Source organism: Plectropomus leopardus, chromosome 8 (genome assembly GCF_008729295.1).
Source record: "Plectropomus leopardus isolate mb chromosome 8, YSFRI_Pleo_2.0, whole genome shotgun sequence".
Lineage (NCBI taxonomy): Eukaryota > Metazoa > Chordata > Actinopteri > Perciformes > Serranidae > Plectropomus > Plectropomus leopardus.
Genome location: NC_056470.1, coordinates 3,510,133 through 3,536,123, shown reverse-complemented (window position 1 = coordinate 3,536,123; position 25,991 = coordinate 3,510,133). Strand labels below are relative to the sequence as shown.

The 25,991-nt window shown below is 37.7% G+C and overlaps 1 protein-coding gene across 1 annotated transcript; it reads left to right on the top strand.

Annotated features, from left to right (window-relative positions):
* On the top strand, nt 1-25,991 carry LOC121947320 (sodium-coupled neutral amino acid transporter 3-like). The gene is made up of 16 exons (XM_042492317.1): nt 1-407; nt 8,777-8,916; nt 9,036-9,105; nt 10,658-10,773; nt 12,663-12,736; nt 12,874-12,966; nt 13,672-13,753; nt 17,649-17,731; nt 18,065-18,123; nt 20,824-20,940; nt 21,169-21,248; nt 22,160-22,260; nt 22,460-22,584; nt 23,167-23,311; nt 24,996-25,099; nt 25,218-25,991. The coding sequence occupies exons 2-16, from the start codon at nt 8,858-8,860 to the stop codon at nt 25,320-25,322; spliced, it is 1,413 nt and encodes a 470-aa protein (XP_042348251.1). The 5' UTR covers nt 1-407; nt 8,777-8,857; the 3' UTR covers nt 25,323-25,991.

The window sequence follows — 25,991 nt, the reverse complement described above, 5'->3', positions numbered from 1 at the left end:
GGGAATGGAAAGAGAGTTGAAACATGAAAACAATTCAATAGGCCCACTGTGTATGAGCAGGCCATAGGAGCCCAGTGAATTCCCCACAGAGCAATCCATCACCAGGGGCCCGGCAGAAAGTCACACTTAACTTGTTTTCTTTTTTTGGAAAGGAAGAGGAGTGCCTATATATGTGACATCACAAGAAACTTGAAACCGTCATTTTCAGCAGCCCTCCCTACTCACTGCCTGCTCCCACATTTGCTCCCCTCTCCCCAAACTCTGCCTGAGACCCTCTGTGCTTCTCTGTTGGGCTCCAAAAGCGGCCAGTGTTACTACCTTCTCAGCCCAGACTACACCTCTGATCCCAGGACTTCAGCACACAGATCCCCCCGCTCTGCTGCAGTCAGCTGGACCTGCTTCTGGAGGTAAGTCCCTCCATTGTGCTGCTTGAGTGGGAGCTTCTTTGCTGCCACGTGGTTCGGCTGCTTGAGGAAGTTTGCTCAGAAAGACCCGGGCTATAAGAGCAGGGCTTTGTTACAGGCAGCAGTTAGTGCTCACAGGCTTTGATTTGATCAGACTAATCAGACTAGTAATATGCACAGGTCATGCAGCTGTGCTCCAGATGTGGAACAATTCTGTACACTCAGTACTTGGTAACCCTGCTCAGACTTACTATAAATAAGCTAAATTTTAATACCATTCTAAGCAACCTTATTAACCCATTGACACCTGAGCAAATTGGTTTGATTTCGTTGAAAATAACATGGAGGAAAAAGGTATTGAGCAACTTGGCAAGAAATGTCCCACAAATTTCAAGATATAAAAAAAAGGTGACAAAAAAAAATGATCTCAAAGTTGTTGGGGAAAAAAGGCTGGGGGATGAGGATTTTTTTTCTTCTATTTTTTCAAAGCTGGGTAAATGTCCAGAAATCTATGTTTATATTTGTTATGATTTCATATCCCCTTTTGTGGCATTTTTGTTTGTTTTTCACGTTTAACTTATTTTTAGGTAAATGTGTTATTTGTCGTTTTTGAAAGAGATCAAATTAATTTGCTCAGGTTTTAAAGGGTTAACAGTTTAAGTTTAGTTACTAATCATTTCACAATCATTCTGTTAATAACTTTGTTAACAAAAAATGAATGACTGCAGTATGAGTGTATTTTGCATCATTGAGGTTGGTCATTTCTTTTGTGTTTATTATTGGGGTTTTTTTGCCATTTTGTTGTCTGACATTTTCCATTTCCAGTGCTAAATGACAAGTGTCAACGTAGCCTATAAGCATTTTTCCCAATATTTGTTAGAAATACTGAAGAAAAGGATTCTGGGCAAGTGCTTCACTGCAATGTATGACATGTATGTGAATTCAACAACAAGTACAGCTCTGGAAAAATACTGAAACAACAACAGATGATTTATTTTAGCTGTTGTTGAGGTAAACATGAGCCATAGCTGATGCTTGATGTTGCATTGTCGAACTCCATTAGAGATTAATGAGCTGCACATTAAGTATAAAAGATTAAAAGACATGGAAAAGTTGAAAGTATTATATAAGCTGCAGATCTACACATTCCATGCTTGGAAAAGAGGGCAGGGCCTCAGTCAGGCACACATTGTACACGCTCTGTTCCCTCTTACCTCACTGTGTGCCAGACTGTCTATACTGTCCAGTCAGGTAAATACACTGTCTGTGAAGTATTTTAAATGCTTATGTTTTTTAAAAAGACTTGGGATGATGTAAAAAAAAAAAATAAAAAAAAAAGCTTTGTCCTCCAAATAAAAACATGCTTGTCTTGATTTCAGAAATGTGAATGATTCATGCAGTTGCAGGAATTTCCTTGAAGAAGTAGTCCAGTATTTGGGGAAATCCAGTCATTTACTTTCTCTCCAAGAGTAAGCTGCTCAGGTGGATATCAGAAACAGGAATATAATCAACACAAAGAGTTTTTACATTTTTAGTTGTGTAGACTTGGAACACATGAGATACAGCATGATCATTATATAGCTATAAAGGTGTTAATAGGTGTACATTGTGACAAAACGTCTTGTAAAATTATTGTGATCAGTTGATGTTATACAGTGTATAGTATATTACTGTTGAATTTATTACTACAGTATTTTCAATAGAATTCAAGATTTTCAGTGTTTTACTTCTTTTTTTTTTTAAATTGTACATTACTGTTAAATTTGGCCATATTTTTACAGCAGTTAGTCGCATAGATTTCTGCTGAGTGACAAGTAGTTGCTTGCATCCTGCCATTATTTTACAGTGTCAATACTGTAAATTACTTCAGCTTTATGTCACTGTTTAATTTATTATGTCATCAGCAGAATTTGAGGTTTAAAGTGTAACAATGGCTCAAGATGCATCAAGATGTCCAATGTTTTATTTTTATTTTTTATATTTCTTATTTTTTATATGTACATCACTGTCAGTCTTTGGCCATATTTTTACAGCAGTTGGAACAGTGCCGGGCTAACAAGCCTTTATGCTAAGCTAGGCTCACAAATTCCTGACTTCGGCTCTGTATCTCTGTAACCTCTGTGACACACAGACATGAGATCCATGTCAATATGTGACTTTCTGAAAGAAAGCAAACTGTCAAACCTATTTAGTCTATTGAGTCTAATGTCGTCATTTCCTCTTTGTGTCTATTGTGTGTAACACTATCTGGCTGCCCTCGTGGATGTTTTATTGTAAGTTGTAAAGTTAAACTCATTTTCACAGTTTCTATTGATGCAGTAATAATGCTTGATCATTTGATTCCCAACAACTCACTGAAATATGTGTTAAAGCACACAGTCTGAAATAGACGTTTTTGTTGACATTTGTAAATGCTTCTCTGGCCAAAAAGGTTTGGCAAGAAACTCTTGAACCTGATTGGTGCACAGGATGGGTGTACCTATCAGTCAGATAGTATCAGGTGAGCTGGCAGCCACAACCATTAACTGTTTATGTACTCCATGTTAGGCTACTAACATTATTTACAATTCACAGCCGTCTTTTAAAATGCTGTATATTCCTAAACAGATTAAGAATATAAATGATTGAAAGTACCATTGTGTGAAATATTCTAAGCAACAGAAATGTAATATTTATCTAAGTTCAGATGTCATAGTGTGATCACAATTTGGATTCTAGAAATCGGGCTAAATATTGTCTCTGAACATGCTGAAACACTGTTAATTAACATTCATCTTTCTTCAAAATAAGACCTGTGCTGTCACACAGCACAGGTCTTATTTTGAATAGACAGACAGAGACAGACAGAGCCTGATCCCGATCTTTGAAACCTGAGCAAATTAAACATGGACAGAAGGCAATGAGCAACCTAACAAGACAAGGCCCTAAAATGAGCCAGAAATGAGTTCAAAGGTACAAACAAGTACCTGAAAAAAAATGCAAAAGAAGAAAAGAAAAAACAAAAACAAATAAGAAAATGAAATACATATATATATATATATATATAAAATAATGAATATATAATATATATATATATATATATATATATATATATATATATATATATATATATATATATATATATATATATATATATATATATATATATATATATATATATATATATATATATATATATATATATAAAATAATGAATATATAATAATATAATGTAAAATTTTACTAATTATAAATTTAATTTTCTGGACATTTCCCCCACAAGAAAACTGATGTCCACTTAGGTTTCAATGGTTTAAGCTAATGTGTCAGTGGCTGCCTCACAGTATCAGGTATCAATTTTCAATTTTATAAGTAATGCTTTTGAGCAAACAAATCTCAGTTAACACATTTCCAAAGTTATGAGACTAGTATCTAAAGGCATATATGTTCTAATTGCTCTTTTCTATCAACTGCATGACAGCAGCTTATAAAATGTATCATCATATAATTAAAAGATAAAATATGTCTTATTGAGTAAAGCCAATGAAGTGCAGGACAGCAGAAAAATATCCGATGTCTCTCTGTGTAAGGACAGTATTTACAAATAGAGTCCATGTGACAACTAGTGTACATAATGTCAATGTCTGAGGAACCAGCTCGGTACTGTTTGAGCAGGGAGGTCATTCTCAGCTGTTATCAATCTGTCTGTTGCTCCTGAGGCCTACAGGCAGCAGATACGCACACACTTGGCTTCATTCCAGCCTCTTATCTGTAGAGCCACATTGCCTTTCACTGGAGTTTATGAAGTATTGTGGTCCTCCAACACATCATTTTATTGTTACAACTCCAATTCCAAAAAATACGGGATGCTGTGTTAAACATAAATAATGTTCAAACTGATAAACTTTAATTCAGGGTTTGTTTGTTTTTTGTAAAAACACACTCTGTGATGATTCTGAATTTGGTGCCTGCTGCACATCTCAATAAAGTTGGGACAGGAGTGTGTTTACTACTGTGTGACACCAGCTTTTCTTTTAGCAACACTCAGTAACTGTTTGAGAACTAAGGACACTAATTGTTTGAAAATGAACTTTTATCCCATTCTTGTTTGATATACAACTTAATTTCACAATAGTCAGAGTTCTCTGTTGTTATATTTTTCGCTTCATAATGCTCCACACATGTTCAATGGCAGTCAGGTCTGGACTGCAGGCAGGTCAGTCTAGTAGCTGTTCCCCTTCACTATGAAGCCATGCTATTGGAACACATGCAGAATGTGTCTTATTGTCTTGCTGGAATAAGCAGGAATGTCTCTGAAAAAGACCTTGTCTGGATGGCAGCATATGTTGCTCCAAAACCTGTATGGACCATTCAGCAATGATGGAGCCTTCACAGACATGCAGGTTCCCTATGATGCCATGGGCACTAAAACCTCCCCATACCATTACAGATGCTTTGAAGCTGGTAACAATCTGGATGGTCCTTTCCCTATTTAGACAGGACGTTCATGATTTCCAAAAACATCAGAAATGTGGACTCATCAGACCACAACAAACTTTTTTGCTTTGTGTCAGTCCGCCTCAGATGAGCTCAGAGGAGTCGGCTGTGTTTCTGAATGATGCTGATATCTGGCTTTTACTTTTTATTGTAGTGTCTGAACTTGCATTTGTAGATGCAGAAATGAACTGTTCTTACTGACAGTGGTTTTTCCTAGGGTTCCTGAGCCCATGGAGCTATATCCTTTATACAGTCATGGTGGTTTTTAATGCAGTGGAGCCTGAGGGGTCAAAGGTCACAGGCATTCAATGTTGGTTTTCAGCATTGCTCCTTATGTGCAGAGGTTTCTCCAGATTCTTTGAATCTTTTGTTGATAATATGGATCATAATGGTAAAAAATCTAAATTCCCTTAAACTCCTTCAGGCCTTCGCAGCAATTGTTTTTTCCCCATACGTAACTGGCTGTGAACAAATTACTGGCATATAGCCACGTGACATATGTTTATGAAGTCACATGTCATATATGGTTATGAAGCAACAATGACCTTTTTGTTTCTTTATATTACACACACCATTTTTGTGACATGTACATCATCACTCAAGAATAAATATTAAATTTTACACTCTGTGTATTATCATATTACCTAACTTTTGTATAGTGTTATAGTGTTATTGAGTCACTAGTTACATGTAATCAATTCACAAAATACATGTGATTGTAATAAGTCACAGTTATTGGGAAATAAAATATATAATTACATGACAGATAGGAATCAAGATGTTGGTGATTACAAAGGAGTTACCTCTGTATATATTCTTTTTGGCAAAAAGCTTTTATAACATTCATTCTTTTGCGTTCATCTTTTCACTGTGCAAGTATGCCTTTCTTTGGCAAATTTTCACACAACGCAGCACAAAGAAGTCATTGGGAAAAATCTGTGTGCCAAATGGCTTACATGCAGCTGTCTCTACACCCAGACAGACTCCATTCATTATGCAGAGATGGCCTTTTTGCATGTTTTTGTTAGTTCTTATTTTAGTTTGCACCACCACTTGTCTGCTCATAAAGTCAATGCACGTTGCTCAGCACAACCAGAGTTTTCCTTGCCCATCCATCCATCCATCCATTGACAGATAACACCATGGAGAAGTCGTCAGTCTGTCACAGAGTTGACAGTGGTCAAGAAACTAAATCAGTCAAATTTGGGGCTGTAAACCAAAACAATGAGCAGAAAGAGGCTAAAACCTGCACTTAGTGATAATTCTCTGTGTCTCTTTGTGTCATTTAGTTTTTCTATCCTCTGTTAATATACAATTTTCATTAGTGCAATTTTTATTATGTTATATCTGTCTACATCTATAACTAAATGTCCATGTTCTTTTGCACCTCTAGTTTCCACCTTTTTCCTGTTAAAGGACTGTTTTTAAAGAGCTTTTGTCCACATCTCTGGGGATCTAAGGATAGATGGTTTTATTTAGTCTACAGATTGTAATGCTTACATTTGCCATTTTGTTTTGTATCAAAAAAAGACTTGACTGCAAGATATTCTGTCATTCGTTTAAGTTTGTTGGTTAGTGTTGGTACCAAATTCATTAGGTGTAATGATTAGTTTTGACCTGTATTAAAATTAAATAAAAGATCTGAGCTTTTCTATTTTCTAGGACCTTTTTTTTTTTTTAATTTTGGTCACAAATTTGTTTGAATTCATGTTAATAAGGGCTTCCTCCTTTTCCAAGATAAGCCATCCACCTGACAGGTGTAGCTGATTAAGCAGCATCATTATTACACAGTTGTGCCTCAGGATGGCCACAATGAAAGGACACTCTATTAGGCACTTGGAGCTGTATATTTTATATGACTAGGGCTACTAATATGCATTTTTGGTCACATGGGATTTATCTGTGAAGAGAAAACAGCTGCTTACTCAAGTCAGTAGATGAATATATGCTGTCAGGTCAAGACCCTGAAGAGGATAACCAACATACAGATGAGCCTGCCTGAGATGGTTTCTGACAGTTTGTGCAGAAATTCTTCTGTTGTGCGAACCATTTGTTGCATAAGCAGTTGGGGTGGCTGCTCTCAGACAGTCTTGCAGTTGAAGATGCTAGATGTTGATTTCTGAGCTACTGTGGTTAAATGTGGTCTGCAGTTGTGAGGCCAGTTGGATGTACTGCCAAGTTCTTGGAAATGGCTTTGGAGATGTCTTATGAAAGTGAAATGAACATTCAGTTCAGTGTCAACAGTTCTTGTAGACATTCCTGCAGTCAGCATGCCAATAGCATGCTCCCTCAAACCTTGACACGTCTGTGGCATTTTCTTGTGTGCTCAAACTGTATATTTTAGATAGTCCTTTTACTGTCACCATCCCACAGCACACCTGTGTAGTAATAATGTTTTTAATTATTTGACAAAGATGCAAGTACTTAATAACATAGGTTTTAACAAATTTTTGAACAGAATTTGAAAGAATTTTACACTCACATGAGGTGGTATTTCAGGCGACACAAAAAAAGCCATATTTTGCAAAACTGCAATGGAAACACTTTTTAGTCTTTTCTAGGTCACAACATGCTATGGCTATGTGCTTGTCAGTAGGAACAGGCTCCCTCACAATGCAGCAGGAGCTACAAGAGGTGTTAATGCATCGCATAACTCGTCAAAAGTTGAGTGGATCATCCGGAAGATTTAGATCCACAATTCCTCTGTGAAATAGTGGACTATCACCTCCCAGAAATCCCTGATATGTGGCCACTCCCACGTATAAGGGGCTTGCCTTTCCGCTTTGTCGCTCTAAAACATGTACGTGGCCTTGGATTGGAAAAAATGAGGGCAAGTGTATTGTGGCTGCAATAGAAATAAAGCTGCCAATGTTTTTAACATTCATCACCATTCTTCGTGGAATGTTATCACCGAAGGAGAAGTCGCAGAACATCACTCAGTGGAAACAGTCATCTCACAATTGTGTTTTATCAACATTTCCAAAACATCGCTTAAGTTTTGTGCAAATCTGTTATGGAAACCCACCTACTGATAGTTGAGTACACATGATATCAGCCACAATCACCAAGCAGTCCTGCACAAACTCTCCATCACTGAACTGCTTTTTGAGATACTACACAGCTTGTCTGTGTTACATCTTCATTACTTTTTACAAGATTTATGAAGACTATTTAGCAGATACATCTTGTTGAAACTGTACAACCTTACATTTGCACTCTTCACCCATGAATTTGAAGTAGGATTTGTGATTGGTGTTTAACATGAAATTCCTTGAGCAGCAAATACACCTGTTTGTAGATAATCTTATCAGTGCCCCAAAGGTCTCATCGAGTAAGAGTTAATCCATTTTTCCTGAAAGCTGCTTTTGTCCTCAACCAAACAGTGTTTTTCTGTGTTGACTTTTTCATTGCACCTGCTAAAACTGCAAATTTTTGCTAACAATAGCACTGATGCCCAAATGGAATTCCAGCAAAACACCCACAAGGTGCCAGAAGTCGCCAAGTAACAAGTTGTCTTTCCTAACCTGATTGACACTTAGCACAGTTTGACACAAAAACGAAGTAGTGCACTAAATGTCCAGCCCGTTCTCATTCCAAATTTGTCAAATACCGCTGCTTTGCCAAAGGACACCTTTCGCTGCAGTACGTTTGTAACACAGCCAAACAGAGCCACCCAGCAGCGTATCATACGCCGGTGGCGGTATTAAGTTGAAATGCTGCTGGTAATGACAAAATATAAGGAGCTGAAAGGTCACTCTAGGGTGGGCATGAGGGGTGGTGAATGGGTCCAGCCAACCCAAGACTTTCACCTGGGAGCTCGGTCCTCTCTTCCCATATGAATATAAAGCCAAAGTGTGATGTTTTAACATTCTTGTGTTTTGTTTCTTATTTTTCAGATTTGACCTTTCAACAAGCTTTCATTCTTTTGAAAAGAATCCGACTAATGGAATAAGTCATTATATGTGCCTGTCATAAGTATGGAACTACAGAAGCTGTCAAATGGTAATCACCACCATGCTGTGCCTGTGGAGGGAGGGTAGGTTTCCTATCTGCACACTATTTGCTGACTCATTCTGAATTCTTGGTAAATCATGTACATTCATAATGTTTAAAGTTTTGATGAGTTTGTTTTTTTTGTTTGTGATAATATTGCAGAGTCCCACCAGAGGAAGAAAAATTCCTTCAACACAAGAGCGATGAATCAAAAAGACCTCAGTTCACAGATGTGAGTATGAGAGCGAGGCAGAGGCAGCCTGCTGGTACTCCATGTGCTCTGATGCAGTGCAGAATTCACAATAACTGACATTTATTTTTCACTTGTGCAAGTTATGTTGTCATCATGTCCTATAGGACAATATTCAAACTATGGAAAAAACACAACGCCCAGATGAATGCGCTAATTTTGGTCACTTTTAGCTCCTTTAACTGGAGATATGCAATAATGCAGTGCCACTAAAGTTTGACAGAGACTGAATAAGTGAGATATACGAAGAGAAGTAACCACTGCAAAGTTTCTACAGATCTCCATCCATGCTGCTTTCTACTGGTCACTAACATGTCCATGATGTGAATATGATGCTCTAGAAAACCCACACACACACAAAAGGCATACTCATCAGCAGCAGTGTGTACACAGCTCTGCTCTACTAGCGATGAGGGACGAGTCTATTGCCAAATATATGTGGGTTTTCCTGTGTTTAAAAAAACTGCTAATTTTGGTAGAAACAGTGTAGTAATACATTTTCTTTTGATCTACACTCACCATTTTACCTTAATACTAAATACTGATTTTAGTTTTCCAACCTGAACTATGTATCTCACAGACACACTAACGGACAACACCATCATCATCATCATCACCCCAATTCTGGCTTCACAACACTGGCTCCCTTTTTAATTTTAGAATTGATTTTAAGATTTTACTAATCACTTTTAAAGCTAATTTGAGTCTCGCCCAGAGCTGCATAACAGAATTGTTGATCCCATATGAGCCAGTTTGCAGCCTTAGATCCTCAGGTGGGGCCCTTCTGGTCGTTCCAAAGTCGAGGCTTAAATCTAAAGGTGATCGTGCCTTTGCCATCAGGGCCCCTCAGCTTTGGAACGACCTGCCCGATGAGATAAGACTGCAGAATCAATGACTTGAACCCACTTTTTTATAGACTTGTAAATGTGATGTCATCTTTGTATTTCTTTTATTTCCTTTGGTTTATTTTTATTTATTTTATCTATCTTTGTCATGTTTTGCTTATTTTGTTTCCTTTTATTTGTGGGTTTTATTGTTTTATTGCTATTGTTGGTTTTGGTCTGTTTCTTTGTCTCCAGTTTTAATGTTATCCTCAATCTACATTAGTTTTGTCTTGCTAGTGTTTACAAGAACTGTTTGGCTTTCTGTTGTTGTATTGCCTTTATATTTCCCATTTCTGCTCTTGCTTTGTTTTTCAAACTCTGCTATATAAATAAGTGCTATATAAATAAAGTTATTGTTATGATTATTATTATTATTATTATTACATATTTGAGGGGTAACTAAACTCAAAAATCCCATTAACATAATCCAGACAGCATTGTTTTCCCCAAAAACAGAATCCTAAAGTAGAGGAGTTTCATATCAGAGAACGCTGTAGAAGACATGGTAGCTTGATTTGTGAGTAGGGTGCTGAAAGCTATTGCCTTTGACACTGAATACTATAATGAACTGTGATGTAATGTCACAATATGCATTGTCATTATTGTTATTATGTCCTCAAAGTAATATTCTATTCTTTTGTGCTTTCCAGTTTGAGGGTAAAACCTCCTTTGGAATGTCTGTCTTCAACCTGAGCAATGCCATCATGGGCAGCGGCATTCTGGGTCTGTCGTACGCCATGTCCAACACCGGCATCGTCCTTTTCCTGTGAGTAACAGAAAGTCAGAAACACACACGCGTTGGTACTAAGGGTACAACAGAACGTGATACACACACCCACACAGATGTTCTGGACCTCAGTCTCCCGGAAAACGCCAGTAGACAAACAGACGCTAGAGGAGACAAGGTCAATATTGCACAACACTTGCACATGCCATATGTAGTTATGACGTATAGAAAGTTACTAAAATGCAAAAAGAAAATGTTACCAAATGTTAAAAGATAACACCAGTGAGGAGGTAATGGAACTTTGTACCTGAACTTTGCCTCAAAGTGTTTAATCCCAGATGCTGGACTCTGTCGCTGTTACTGATGCTGTGTAAGGACAAACAGAAGATCATTATCCTGCTTTACACAGAGCACAGTTTTCATCCTACAGCCGTGCCCATTAGCCATGATTAAAGATGAAAAAAACAGTTCTGAGAATTACTGAATATTTCATATAACTGTTACATAAATGTTAACAATCTGTTGTTGATTTCCCTTTTAATGAATCTCTGTGAGCATGTTATACATAGGAATCTCTGATAAATTCAATCATCTTGTGCTTGGTGTTAGCATCTACACCTGTTAGCAGTTCAAAAACTGTAATTGTAATACACTGTTGTAGCACTTACTAGCTTCTTCTAACCCTTACAGTCTGTTTGGCAGATTTTATTGCCTTTCATTCTTAATTTTTTGACAATTTTGGCTGTGTTCATGCATATGGCATACATTTTGGCAAGATTGTGTATTTTTGTTTAATCTGTGAATTTCCAGCTCAGCTCCTACAATAAGTCTAAAATACATTGTGGAAATTTAACTATTACATTCAGACTGTTAAGTGCAAAAAAAGCTCCATTTAAACCCATTCAAACATTTTTGATCCCACAGCCATCAAAGCATAAAAAGATTCATTGTATTATTAATGGGTGTCATTCTGGGCTTTTGTCTTGGAATTTGTCATTTTTACTATTTTCCATCTGATTAGGCCTTCATATCATTTTTACCGTATTTGGCAAAGGTGAAAACACATGCTTATTCCACTAGGTGCACTGTCACAATCAGTGTTGCTGCTAATCATTGACATATCCCAGACTGTTATCATCAATAAAGAAATCTACTTTATTGAGGTGGTATATTGAGAATAATTCATTTTTCGTGGGTTGTTTTTTGTTTGTTTGTTTGTTTGTTTGTTTGTTTGTTTGTTTTTTCACCTAAAAACAGAGTGGCATCATGACAAAAACCTGGCATTTAAAGGGTTAAAATTCTGAAAATTTATGAAAATTTGACATTTATGATTAGGACTGATGTTGGTTAAAAATAAACTCAATGAAAGAAGAAAATAATATTAATGTATGACACTTTTTAAAAGTTAGATCTTGAAAAGCTTGCTTTGTGTGCACAGCGATACGAGTGTGAGGAGTTGACACTGCATAAAAAATAATAATGTATTAAAATCAATGATACTGCTAATCATTGACATATCCCAGGCTGTGATAATCAAAATAATAATAGCAGTATATTGAAAATTATTTATTTTCATCTAAAAACAGTGGCATCATGACAAAAACCCAGAATTTAAAGAGTCTAAAGTTAAATAAATATTTATGACTAGGACTGATTAGGACTGAAATTAACTTAATAAATGTTAAAAAAAAAAATCATATAAATGTTAAATATTTTTTAAAGGTTGATCTTAAAAAGCACTTTTTGTGTACAGAGTGATACCAATGAGTGTAATATAAAGCGTGCCCTAGAAATATTAACTTTTGCCAACAATAAGCAAATAACAACTTCAGTAGTCTACTTGGCAAATCAAACTGTTGTGGTTCAACAGGGAATCCAGTCTGAAGATGTGATGTCAGTGACAGTCATGACCTGTCTGTGTTTTCCAGGATCCTGTTGACATGTATCGCCTGTCTGTCCTGTTATTCCGTCCATCTGCTGCTACGCAGTGCTGGAGTTGTGGGTGAGGAAAATATTGTTAGAAATCTGAGATTGATCCAGAGCTTAAACTTTGTGTCTTCACTTCCCCTCTGTTATAGCAGGTGTCAGAATATCCACAGTCAGTTTGCTGACATGCTTCTTTGGTCTTGCTCTCTGCAGGTATTCGAGCCTATGAGCAGCTCGGCCTGAGAGCTTTTGGTCAGCCAGGGAAGATCGTAGCAGCTGTCATCATCACACTTCATAACATTGGAGGTAAGATACTGCTATATGGCAACAAATGTTTGTGATATATGTTGTGATCACATCTTACCAAGCAGTGCTAGAGGAAGTATTCAGATCCTTTAGTAAAGTAAAAGTACTAATACCAAACTGAAAAAGATACTCTGTTAAAAGTAAAAGTCCTGCATTGAAAATGTTACTCAGGAAAAAGTCAGTGCATATTATCACGAGCCTGTACTCAGTTCAAAGTATCCAATACAGAAAAATCAGCCAAAAAAATAAAAAATAAAACTGATTCAAAACAACTTCAGTGGTGATCAAAAACAGCTGCCAATTAATTCTTAGTCAGTCTGCAAATTAATTAATCATCTAATCATTTCAACTGTACTATAAACTGTTGGGTGATTTAATTTCTAACAGAACTTATTTTAAAAATAGTTTTTATGTTGTTATGCAAAAACGTGAATTTGTAACTCATAACTAAAGCAATCAGATTAATGTGGTAAAATAAAAAGTACAATATTTCGCTCCGGAATGTAGTTGACTAAAAAATGTAAAGTGGCATGAAAGTCATAGACTCCGGTAAAGTGTGCATAACCTTAATTTCATACTAAAGTACAGTACTTTAGTAAAGGGAGTGAAATGGGTCAGAACATACATACCTGCTTTTTAGCGACCATGTTAATAAATGTGTCCATGTACACAAATAAATGGTCTCTATGCTGTTCTCCCCTGCAGCCATGTCCAGCTACCTGTTCATAGTGAAATCTGAGTTACCGCTGGTCATCCAAGCCTTCCTCGGCCAGACATCCAGCTCCGAGTGAGTACTGATGACAACTTTGAACTTTGAAATCAACAAAATCTATGAAATTTCAGTATCAGTGTCATCTGCATGTGCCTATTACAGAAATAGGTCCAAAGATGAACAGAGCAAAACCAACAACATGTTAGTCTGTCTCTGAGTACATTCTGACTTCTCTACTCTGTTTGTGGCTCTCAGCTTCACACCCATTGGTTCCTCCTGAAGACGTAAATCTTCAAAAACGCAAATATAAAGTTTAATTTTTCACAAATGTTTCAGAAATTTCCTAAAACAGCTGGCCATTATGGTCAAAACATTCGGTCACTCAAACACAGAGTAACTTGTAAGGGAACGTTTATGATCCCCATGTAGTGCACTAGCGACATATTCAGTCAACCAGTCCAAATATGATCCAACATTACATGAATGTAGAGTGTAAATATTTTGTGACTAGACTGAACTCATCAATCCTTGCAAGGAAACACCAACCTCAGCACAGCAGGAAGTGGAGATTGACCATACAGACCTTCCCCTAGATAGATTCCATTCGTACCATTCTCGACATGCCTCTACAAACCACGGCCATCACCAGTACAAGACAGACCAGACGAGACGGGTATCTGACCCTTGCTTATACCATAAAACTTCAGTTGATAGCCAGGGTTATTATTTGCTGAAACCACTGAGCTCAGCAGGCTTATATTAGGGACAGACATCTATATGGGATGGGTGTTAAATTCTTTTCACACAAAACAGTTGATCAGAAAAGATGGGAAATCTAATCAAATTGTTTGTTTAAACCTCATTTTTGCACCTCTCTTGTTTATTATGTCAGTATTAGGCTGCCTTCAGGTGGTCCTCAGAAATATTGTATTTACAGAATTTACGAGTTACAAGCAGATGAGTAGCCCTTCAAAGTCGTATATAAGTGGAAAGTTGGGAAATACCTGAGTTGCTGAGTTGTAACTCTTGCGCAATGTTTCAGGGCAGCAGAAATGGTGGAAAGCATAGAAACAGTGTCAACAACTGATAGTAAAAAAATGTGTATTTTCTTATTTTGTTCTCAGTAGCTATCATTTACTTTTAGTAGTTTCACATTTTGGTATATGCATATATTAACTGAAGTAATCCATAATGGTATTTAAGCTTAAAAATGAATTAAAACGTCAACCACATATCTGATGCTCATTTCATGTGCTTCATTCTGCCACTGCAGCGCAAAGGAGCTCTGTTCTGCTCGCTTTTGGTAAAACATCAGCCACAACAAAACAACCTTTTTACTTCTAGCATTCATGTTTGTTGCTTTTCTAACCAGAGCACTTTCATTCATTTATTTTCTGTAACCGCTTGTCCTTGCAAGGGTCATGGGGGGCTGGAGCCAATCCCAGCAGACACGGGAAGAACATACAAACTCCGCACAGAAGGGCCCCCGCCACCAGAGCACTTGAATATGTGTATGTCATAAATGCACTGCACAACTGGGAAGTACGATATTTCCGAGGAGCAAGTGAAGGCAGCATTACTTTGGCAAAGATGGCAAATTCGACACCCGAGATCAAACTGTTTTGAAATGTTTTGTCACTTCCGGCTTCGGCACACAGTTCAAGACGGGTTTCGAAACATCACGTGATCGGTACCAAACCGATTTATAATAGAGTCATGTACAAAACCTGGACAGAGAGTTTTAAAAGACCGCGGGAAATGTGGGCGTTTGAGGTGTTGTGTTGTGGCGAGGAACTAGAGGGAGATTTGTGTGAATTGAGCTGAGTTGTTGGTAGATTAATGGATAGAAAGATAGATAGATTGACAGATAAATATGTATAATATAATAATAGATTATATATAAATAGATATGCACACACATATATATATATTTATAGATTCATATAGATACATAACTAGATATATACATAACTATATTATATTAACTATTTTGGGCTGGGGAGAAGGGAGCTTACAACAAAACCAATGATTAATGGTGCAATGCAAGCTTCTACCAGCAGCCAATGTATAGCGAACTGGTTTTAAAACATTTCAAAAGGTCTCAAAGCAATGGTTTAAAGGTATTGAAACATTTCAAAGTGTCCAATTTGCCATCTCTAGCATTGCTGTCTTTTTTGGTGCTTATGGTTTCAGTAAAATGAACTCTGGTTGAATAAAAAATAACCTTACTGAGCTATCCATCTGTGTGGCATGTCCATTTTGACAAAATTTTTAACAAGTATATTTGTATGCGTGATCTAAGCAGCCAACTAATGTTAGCTCCAGCCAAAGAACTTCTACAAAAATGAACTGCGTGGTGACCAGGCCTCTAATTGAGAAAGGCCTTTATTTGTCAAAATGTGCAGCCACACAGCTTTTACGGAATTATTCTTTATATATCATTATACATGAGAAGATCATTAGATGTGGCCTTCCCATAAACCTTACCCTAAATTTAAATGCCTCTCTTTTCAGTCAGTACTTCATAGCTAGCTTATGGCTAACTTAGCATCAGCATAAGTAACAAAACATAGCCTCTCCCTCACCTTAACCATCTGTCTTTCAACCTAATACTTCATAGCTAACTAACTGCAGCTTTTTTGTGGGGACTTCCACTTCCAGACCAACGAGCGAAGGGAACTGATTGTGGACTGAAATGTGAGGTGGACAAGACCATAGACTGTACATAAAGATGGACAATGCGTCCCCACTTCCCCCCTCTATGCTTAAGTGACGCTAATATCCTGGATACGGTTGCTGCCATCTTGCACTGGTAATGTTATTTGGAGCCAGTGTCTGCGCACTAGCGATATCCATGTTTGGGGAGTTCCTGCCAAAATACCCATCTGACCGATTCCAAGCAGCCCCATTGAAGGCGAGCACATGGATTGGCTCCCACAGCTGTCAATCATTGCTGAAAATCCCCTTTTTGTAGAATTAAATAACTCATTAAAACTGAACTTATCATTAAAACAATCACTTGAGCAAACATCAGGGTGATGAGAACTCCCTTTAGTGATGGAAATCATCTTTGGGGAAAAAATATATTTTGGGTGAACTTTTAGTTTTTAGGTTGGCCGAAGGCGGCACGGTGGCATTGTGGTTAGCACTGTTGCCTCACAGCTAGAGGATCTCTGGTTCGATCTCAGGTTGGAATGGGGTCGGTCCATGGGCGGGGGCCGTTCTGTGCAGAATTTGGGGTCTCCGGCTTCCTCCCACATTCCAAAGACATGCAGGTCAGGTTGATTGGTGACTCTAAATTGCCTTTAGGTGTGACTGTGAGTGTGAAAGGTTGTCTGTCTATATGTGTCAGCCCTGCAGAAGGTGGGGTACACCCTGGATCGTCTGGCGACCTGTCCAGGGTGTACCCCACCTTCTGCCCGAACAACAGCTGCGACCCTTGCAAGGACAAGCAGTTACGGACAATGTCACCAACATGGAGGGGGGTTGAAAAGCTACTCTTTGGGGGAATTATCTTGTTCGTCGGCTATGGGTTAGCCAATTGAGCCAGAGGTTGGGTCACATTGTATCATTGTGTAGTTGTACCTACTCAGAGACTACTGGGGCAATTCTGATCTATCTTAGTGGGAAGGTAGACTGTGAGCATGGTGGAGCAGGGTGGAGGTGTGGAGGTGTGTCTGATGAAATGCAGTACGAACAGCAGCAGCAGGTGACAGCAAAGCTTTTAGTTGAGTGTTATGACAGAAGTTTGAGCAGGGCATCAGTAAACCCACCATGATCCAGAGCGAGTTGAATGTGTTGCAGTGAGAGATGTTGACTGCCTGAACTAGGCTTTCCTTTATTTGCTGCAGCACAACATTGCATGTCACCTCACTCTCTGAATGCAGTCTGACAGTCTGTTTTACACAATGCCATGTGTGTGTATATGCTTCACTGTGGGCCAATGTGTGTGTGATGTCTTGTGTTCTAGCGACTGGTTCATGAATGGAAATTACCTCATCATCATCGTCACTGCCTGTGTCATCCTCCCACTGGCCCTCATGAAGCACCTGGGTATGCCACATCCTTTCACTTTGAATGTACTTTATATTTCCTCTGAGTATTGCTTTTGACAGTTTGTGCACAATAAGGCCAGTAATTATTTCAAGTCTTTTAAGAGAACCCCTGTGTCTCTTTATATTGTGGTGTAAAGTGAATTTCATCCAACCTTCACAAAACCATGAAGGAGACCAAAAATTGTTTCTGTTCTCCAATATGTTTCAGAGAAGCTAAAGGACAAATCAAACAACACTTACACACAACACAAGAACACTGTTGTTATAAGGTGCAGACAGAACATGCAGCTTGTGAGTTGTGTGTGAGAGTTATTTTCTTTGGGCTCTGCAGGGTACCTTGGTTACACCAGCGGTTTCTCTCTCTCCTGCATGGTCTTCTTCCTCTCTGCGGTGAGTCTGTGGGAGTCACAGTTGGTGCTGGAGAGATGATTTGTTGTTAAGTCTAGAGAAGTTAATTGCCAGCTACTAACAGACCAAAATATAGGCTTTACTGAGCACATTATACAAATCATATTTATAGTGTTATTGTTATAGTTTACAGTTAGAGTGATTTGGATGATTGGGAGCAAAGGGAAAGCCACTTAGCATCACTGTCACTGCTTACCTTTAACCTTCACTGTTGTATTTTTTCACTGGTATTAAAATGTTAATAGTATCGAGGACCAAATCAGCTGTAACAATAAATAAATAAAGTAATAAAGTAATACAGAAAAGAATTTCAAAATAAAAGTCTCAGTTATCTAATAAATATGCAAGTTTATTTTGAAAATAAATAAAGAATATAGAAATACAAAAATAAATTAATATAAATATGTATAAACAGAAATATGAAATATTAATTTAACACATTGTTTATTTCTGTATTCATTGATATCTCTTTACATTTATTTCCATTTTATTCATTTCTTGATTTATCTTTTTCCCTTCTAAATATTTCTTCATTTATTTATGTCATTTCATACCCGGAAATGACAAGAGAAGCCTGATCAGTAATACATCCATAATCAATCAATCAATCAGACTTTATTTGTATAGCACTTTTCATACAAGCAGACTGCACACACATACACACACACACACACACACACACACACACACACACACACTCAAATTCAAATGCACACATACATAAATAAAAACTAGACTTTGGCATTAAATAAAGTGCTAAGGAACAGAAATACTCATTTAACCCAGAAATCGCAGAACTGAGGAAGCACTGATGGTATGCCACTACTGGTCCAGCATAGGCAGCAATTTCAGTGCATATTTATCTATTTATTTATATTTTTAAGCTAAGCTTTTTTTCTTCATCATATCAATCTATTTATTCATTTATTTATTTATTTATTTATTTATTTATTTATTTTGTTTGTTTGTTTGTTTGTTTGTGTATTTATTTATCTATATTTTTCACCATGGTTGATTTGGCCCTCGACACAAATATTATACAACTTAACTGAAATCATTAAGTTTTGACTCAAGAAAAGTAAATTACCAACACTACAGTATTGGAGTGGAAATTGTTTTGGAATAAACTGTAAAAATAAAATTTAATGCATACACCAAATCATTTGAATAAAATGCCATTGCGTCTGTGTTTTAGTGCAGTATCCATATTTGCAATACTTGCTAGTAACTTCAATCCATTCAACACACCGAGCTACTTAAGCAATGGATCAAATGAGTGTGTGTCTAATGTGAAAAGAGTTGCTCATAGCGGCAGTTTTTAGCCTTTTTGGTTTTGCAGTCCACAGCTTCACTGTTTCAGTCTAGGTGCTTTCATCAACATAGTTTTCGGGAGCTGTACATAAAGTTTTGCAAGAATAGAAAATTCCAACAGTAAGACAAAAAAAATATTTAAAAAGCAAACAAACACACAAACAAAGCAATGATAAAAAAAAAAAAAAGTCTATAGAATAAAAAGAAAATTAAAAGGGCCTTGCTGGAAAAAAATATGAAAGAAAATATCTGATGTATGGATGAGGGGCAAGATCATTAGGAGCTTTTGAAAAAAACAACTTCATAAAGTCAATTCTAAAACAAAGAGGTAGCCAGTGTAGTGACTCAAGCAATGGAATAATGTGGCGTCACTGTCCTCATCCTGCTACCTGTACTCTTCCTCCCTGAGGCCACTGTACATTCCCTGCTGAGCAGCACATAGACACAGTTAGAGACCAGCTTGTGAATATAGTGGAGCATTTAGTTGCTAAAAAGAGGAGTTGTTAGAATGTTAAAAAAAAATACTACACCCAAAAGGAGAGTAAATATACAACTCACAAATCCAGATGAATGCGACTGTTGTCTGTTGGATGTACAAATAGCCAACTGTGCTCGTGAAACATCATTATAAGGTCCTAAATAGGATGTCATAACTTTTTTTTCTAGTATTTCATTCCAGCTGGAAGCACAATGCGCTGCATAGAGTGTGAGGTACAAACTGCAGGCACAAAACAAAGCTGTCATCTGAAAAACAAAAACTCATAATATACTGATTAAGATGAAATATGAACTAATAAAAGATACAAAGATATATGGGTCAGAACTGATTAAAAATGTTTAAATAATAATTGTAAAGGAGCCCATTAAAAGAGGATGGATTAAAATGAATAAATGAACTAGAAAATAGAATAAAATTAGGTAAAAGGGCCAATAAAAGATGATAAAGCATGAATAAAACCAACAAAATAAGAAAAAATAATAGATAAACCAATAAACTAGTAAATGTAAAAACAAACATGTTAAAACCACTAAAAGAAATAAAAAATTAAATTATTTTTAAAGCCCCCAGTCAAAAATTTTCCCTTGATTTTGCAAATTATTCTGATGGAATACTTTTTGTTTTTGAAGAGAATGTGCTGCTGTAGTGTGTGTTTGGTCCCTTTGAGAAGGTATACAGCAGCTGCAAGGTGCAAACACTCAATATGCCAATTGCCTTCCTATAGAGACAAAGTGGAGAAGAATTAGGACACCAACTAAAACTACATTATATTTTGGGAAGGGTCCAAATAGTACCAATAGTACCAAAATACCAGAATCTTGTTTTGTTCCCGAAGGCAGGAAAAGTCAAACTCTCTCTCTGTGTCACATCAGGTCATTTACAAGAAATTCAACATTGCCTGCCCTCTGGAAGTGTTCGGCAACTCTTCTGTGAGCACAGTCATCCCAGAGGACATATGCACGGCCAAATTCTTCACCATCAACCAAGAGGTCAGAGATGGACCCCCTGAATTTCACACACACACATAAATTAACAAATGCATTTGGATGGTTGATGTATGATGAGCTGTGTTCAGAGGACAGCACAGTGCTCCGACCACATGTATGGGCAGGAACTATTTGTGGGTGCATCATATTACGTGGAGCACATGGCTGCACAGAGTTCACGTGCCTCCTGGAAAACACCCAAGTGAACTTACTCTGTCACTTGATTTGCAGACGGCATATACCATCCCCATCCTGGCATTTGCTTTTGTATGTCACCCTGAAGTGCTTCCTATCTACACTGAGCTGAGCAAGTAAGATGCACACATCCTGTCTGACAATTTTCACATACATGACACAAGTAAATACTTCTTGCTCCACGCCTCTTCTTGCTTAATCAAGTAGCACACAAAAATAATCTCGCCACTAACCATTAATGAAAATCAACACAGGTCACATTTTAAAGATAATTTAGATTTAACCCTTTGCAACCGTAGCAAATTAGCTTGATTTCAAAAACATGGGAAAAAGGCAATGAACAACTTTAGAAGAAATGACCCAGAAATTTGTAAAAAAAATTACCTGTTTTTTTTTTTTTTTACGAAAAAAACAAAACGGGGCAAATACATGTAAAAGTGCTTTAAACTATAATGATTCATTAAAATAATTTAAAAAAATTTAACTATGATCATCTGAAATACATTTCTCAAGAATGTTTATATATATATATATAATTTTTAAAGTCTACTGATTTCTTGCAATTTGCAGGGCATTGACTTTTTTCCCCTTGTTTTTTAAATAAATTACACAAATTTTCTCAAGCTTCAAAAGGTTTAAATACATGTGAAAGGTGTCTAAGTGCAGTACAACAAAAGTCAATCCAGGTTTCAAAGGGTTAATACAGCATGAATCTTATTCTTGTGGTTCTGGCCTGATTAATTTTAATGAAATGTGGTACAACAGCAACACTGCTAAAAAGAAGTGCGATAGTTCCAGAAACACAAGCAGTCAGACCATCAGACAGGTTGGAAAAATGCCAACATTTTATCAAGATCATCTAAACAGCTTTATTTGGAAGTCAAACTGAAACATTTAACCTGGATGTTTGTCTATAAGCTGTCGAAGAGTTTCTTTAAATATAACATTTTCTGAAAATAAACTTTCACAATTGTCAATGCTTCTCTCTTCAGTTAATGTACTGTCTTGCTATCTTGTTCCCCTGAAGCCCAACCAAGAGAAGAATGCAGAATATTGGCAATGTCTCCATCCTGGGCATGTTCATCATGTACTTCCTCACTGCCACATTTGGCTATCTGACCTATTACGGTAAGAGCAACGTCTCTTTAAGTCAGCTGCACCACACAGCTCAGTCTAATGATAGCAACGTGACACAGCTTCTATATCCATACCCGTGTGTGTGTGTGTGTGTGTGTGTGTGTGTGTGTGTGTGTGCACATGCACGTATATGCGTGTGTGTGTGTGTGTGTGTGTGTGTGTGTGTGTGTGTGTGTGTGTGTGTGTGCAGAGAATACCGAAGCAGAGCTCCTGCATACCTACAGTAAGGTGGACCCCCTGGACACTCTGATCCTGTGTGTCCGGCTGGCTGTCCTGGTGGCTGTCACTCTGACTGTACCCGTGGTCCTGTTCCCTGTAAGAGCATGTGTGGTCTACACATACACACACACACAGACATCCATCTGACATGCTCTCTGACACTGACCTGAAATGACTGTGTGGTTTTGTACTAAATGAAATACAAGTATAAGTAAACTGAGCCAGGTTCTGTGAATGTTTAAAAATAAAAACTGTTATCCAACAATGACCTTGCCATGCCCAGCACATGCATTTGAAGGCCGGTCTAATTAACAAATAACACTGGTAATATTTGTTTATCACTAATCTAAACAAGGTCATAAAGTGCTTCACAAAGCACATAAAAGATAGATAGATAGATAGATCAACTCTTGCATATGGAGTCAGAAGCTCGGCTGTATAACCACGTTGAGCCATAACATTTGTTAGGGGAATGTAAAAGTCAATTCTGAAGTTAACAGGCAGCCAAAATGCCAAAAGCATGAATAAGCCCTTACAGGTCCGAAAAGGACACAGCTGATTTAATTCTGGATATATTTTTGAGGTGGAGGCAGCAGGATTGTATGAGATTGTTGACATGTGGTTCAAAGTTCAGTAATCAGATGTGCATTATGTTCCTTACGTCTGTGTTTCCATTAGATCCGTCGGGCCCTCCTGCAGCTGCTGTTTCCAGGGAAAGCCTTCCACTGGCTCCGTCACATCGCCATCGCCTTGTGTCTGCTGTTTGTTGTAAACCTGCTGGTCATCCTTGTTCCAAACATTCGAGACATCTTTGGCATTACTGGTAAGATTTTAGACTTGGAACTATTAAGCTTGAACATGGCCTAGGTATCTGTAAAAACAAACACTGCTCTACTGAAATAAGACAAGGTAATTACTTCTGAATCTGAATGAAGAGTTACATGAATGAACAGTTACATCACCTTTTAAGATAATGACCTATGTTAAATTGCGTCCATCGTGGATGAGCCTGACTTCTTGATTTTGACCTTTTTCTTTATTGTTCATCTTTTGTATGTTTTTTTATGAACATCTGAACTTCAGCATTATTTGCAGGATACAGAGTTGAAGCAGATCCCATGTTTAGCTAAAGGTTGTTGCAGATGTATGATAAAAAATAAGCCTTTGTATCATTAGATGTCAGTAATGCCTTTAATACCTTACTATAGAGGGTTCTAAACTTGTTCGAATCCTAATGATTTTGGTTTGAATGCTGGATAGAGATAGTTTTTGTCAAATGGTAATTACACATCCAAGCAAACAAAATAACCTGGAGTTCCCAAAAGCTCCATTGTATGGCCTTTTCTGTTCAAAATATTGAGAATGAAAGGTCTTATGCTGCATCCATGGGATGTCAGAAGGTCGGAGTTTCTGAGTTGGGAAGTCGTTCGTCTGACTTTGTTGTGTTCATGAGCTTTGAGGTGGTAAAGTGTGAACAACATGGAAGCTACAAAAAATATGGGTTCCTGAGAGCCTTTAAACCTTTAGTCTAAGTGACTCTACATGGACAGCAGTTAACATAAATACCATATTACACTTTACATGTGATCAAAAATTGATATCTAATACATGACTTCTTAAAAAGTTTCTTCCCATTGACCAGACATTGACTTTTGCCCGCCATGTTTTTGCATTTATGACGTCAAGTTGGCAACTCGTGTTCTAAAATGACGTCATCAGTGTTAGTATACTGGCCTGGCTGCTTTATAGTTCAAAGTTTGCTTGCTTGCTAGAGCTAATAGATGCAGATGTTAACATTTGCAACCATTAAAAGTAAATGATAGCTACTAGGAACAAAATAACACTGCTGACACTGTTTCCATGCATTCCGCCATTTCTGCTGCCCTGAAACGTCACATGAACGTCACAACTCAGGAATCCTCGAAATTTCCCAATTTCCCACTCGTAGTTACCACTTTGCAGGGCCCTTCTATAGTGGGCTCAACTACTGGTGTAATTACAGGTCTGAATTCAGATCTTGGGTCTTGTCTGGACTTCTGTGTGAAAAACAGTTAATTTTAATATATCTTACACGCTGCTACATTCTCAGTTTAAAGTTAAGGCTATATAAGGGCTATAAGGCTATATTAGGCTATATAACTTTTGCTGAATGGCAAAAGTAGAGAAAATGCATATTGAGTCAGACGATTCTGAGTCATACTAAAGTATAAAATTTGAAAACAGCAGCTTTCAAAAGCTTCTGAGCATGCCAGACAGACCAAGTAAGATGGTACTTAAACCACTGAGAGAATTGACATGTGCCAGTTGCTGAGCTCAACGTCTTATTTGTGTTATATCTTCTTGTATTTTCAACCTGAGATAAATACAGTGTCCAGCACAGTCCTGGCATTTCAGCAAAGAAGTGGTCGTTTATATTCTGGGCTTATTCATTACAGCCAATAGCTTTCTCCTCTGACAAAACACTGTGTTACAGAACATTACATGTACTGTGCCTGCACTGTTTGTAGGGGCAACAACTGCTCCCAGTCTGATCTTCATCCTTCCTGGACTCTTCTACATCCGCATCATCCCCACAGACCAGGAGCCCATGAGCTCCAGACCAAAGATCCAGGTGGGCCCCCACCCCCCCCCCCCCCCCTTGCATGGCTGACACAACAACACAGTTGTTGTGTCAGTGTTATGTGGACTTCTTAATTCTACACTGACATATTTTTTTTTTTGGTTTTCAGGCTGCTTGTTTCTCTGCACTGGGTTTTGTATTCATGACCATGAGCCTCACATTCATTGGGCTTGACTGGATGAGTGGAGAAAAGCGAAATCTCGGCGGACATTAAAGAGAACCCCAAGCCCTATAGCGACAGCAGCCCCACTGCTGTGCCCCTCCTCCAGTCCTCCGGAGAGGACGCAAGATTCAACCTACTGCTGGAAGGCTCGGGGCTTTGGTGGGATTGGTTTTATTAATCATAAAGGACAATCCACTCCTCCAGCTTGATGAGAGGAGCCCAGTTTTGTCCTGTCATCCACTCAGGTTGATACAGTACCACCAGGATCCATTACAGGAGGTCCTACATGAAGAGCTCACCAACATGTTGACCATAGAAGCCCCTCAATCAGCCTTAACAGAGACTAAATGTGGTGTAGAATAACAGCGATATTAGAGCAAATTGGGCAAATGTTGAAATGCAAAACACATCTCTTTAATTATCAGCAAAGTTTGATAGAGAAATTTATTTTTGGTGTGTGCTTGATAAAAATGCTACTCAGGAATAGATCCCATCACGGTATTTAACATTGTAGTCCAATTATTGCTGCTCATTTGAGAGTATGAGGTGACTCTGCAGAGCAGTTTCTTGCAAACTGGGAAATAATTTGGCTTCCATCAGCCAAAGTCAATCATGAAGTTTATGCAACTGTGAACCAATTAATTTTGTGATTCATTTGTGAATTTATTCTGGATAGCATATTCAGATATTGTTATAATAAAAATTCACAAAATATGAAAA

Coding starts and splice junctions, on each gene's coding strand:
- LOC121947320 (XM_042492317.1), top strand. CDS start 8,858: ATGGAACTACAGAAGCTGTCAAATGGTAATCACCACCATGCTGTGCCT. Junction 8,917..9,035: donor GCTGTGCCTGTGGAGGGAGG/GTAGGTTTCCTA, acceptor ATAATATTGCAG/AGTCCCACCAGAGGAAGAAA. Junction 12,967..13,671: donor CACACTTCATAACATTGGAG/GTAAGATACTGC, acceptor TCTCCCCTGCAG/CCATGTCCAGCTACCTGTTC.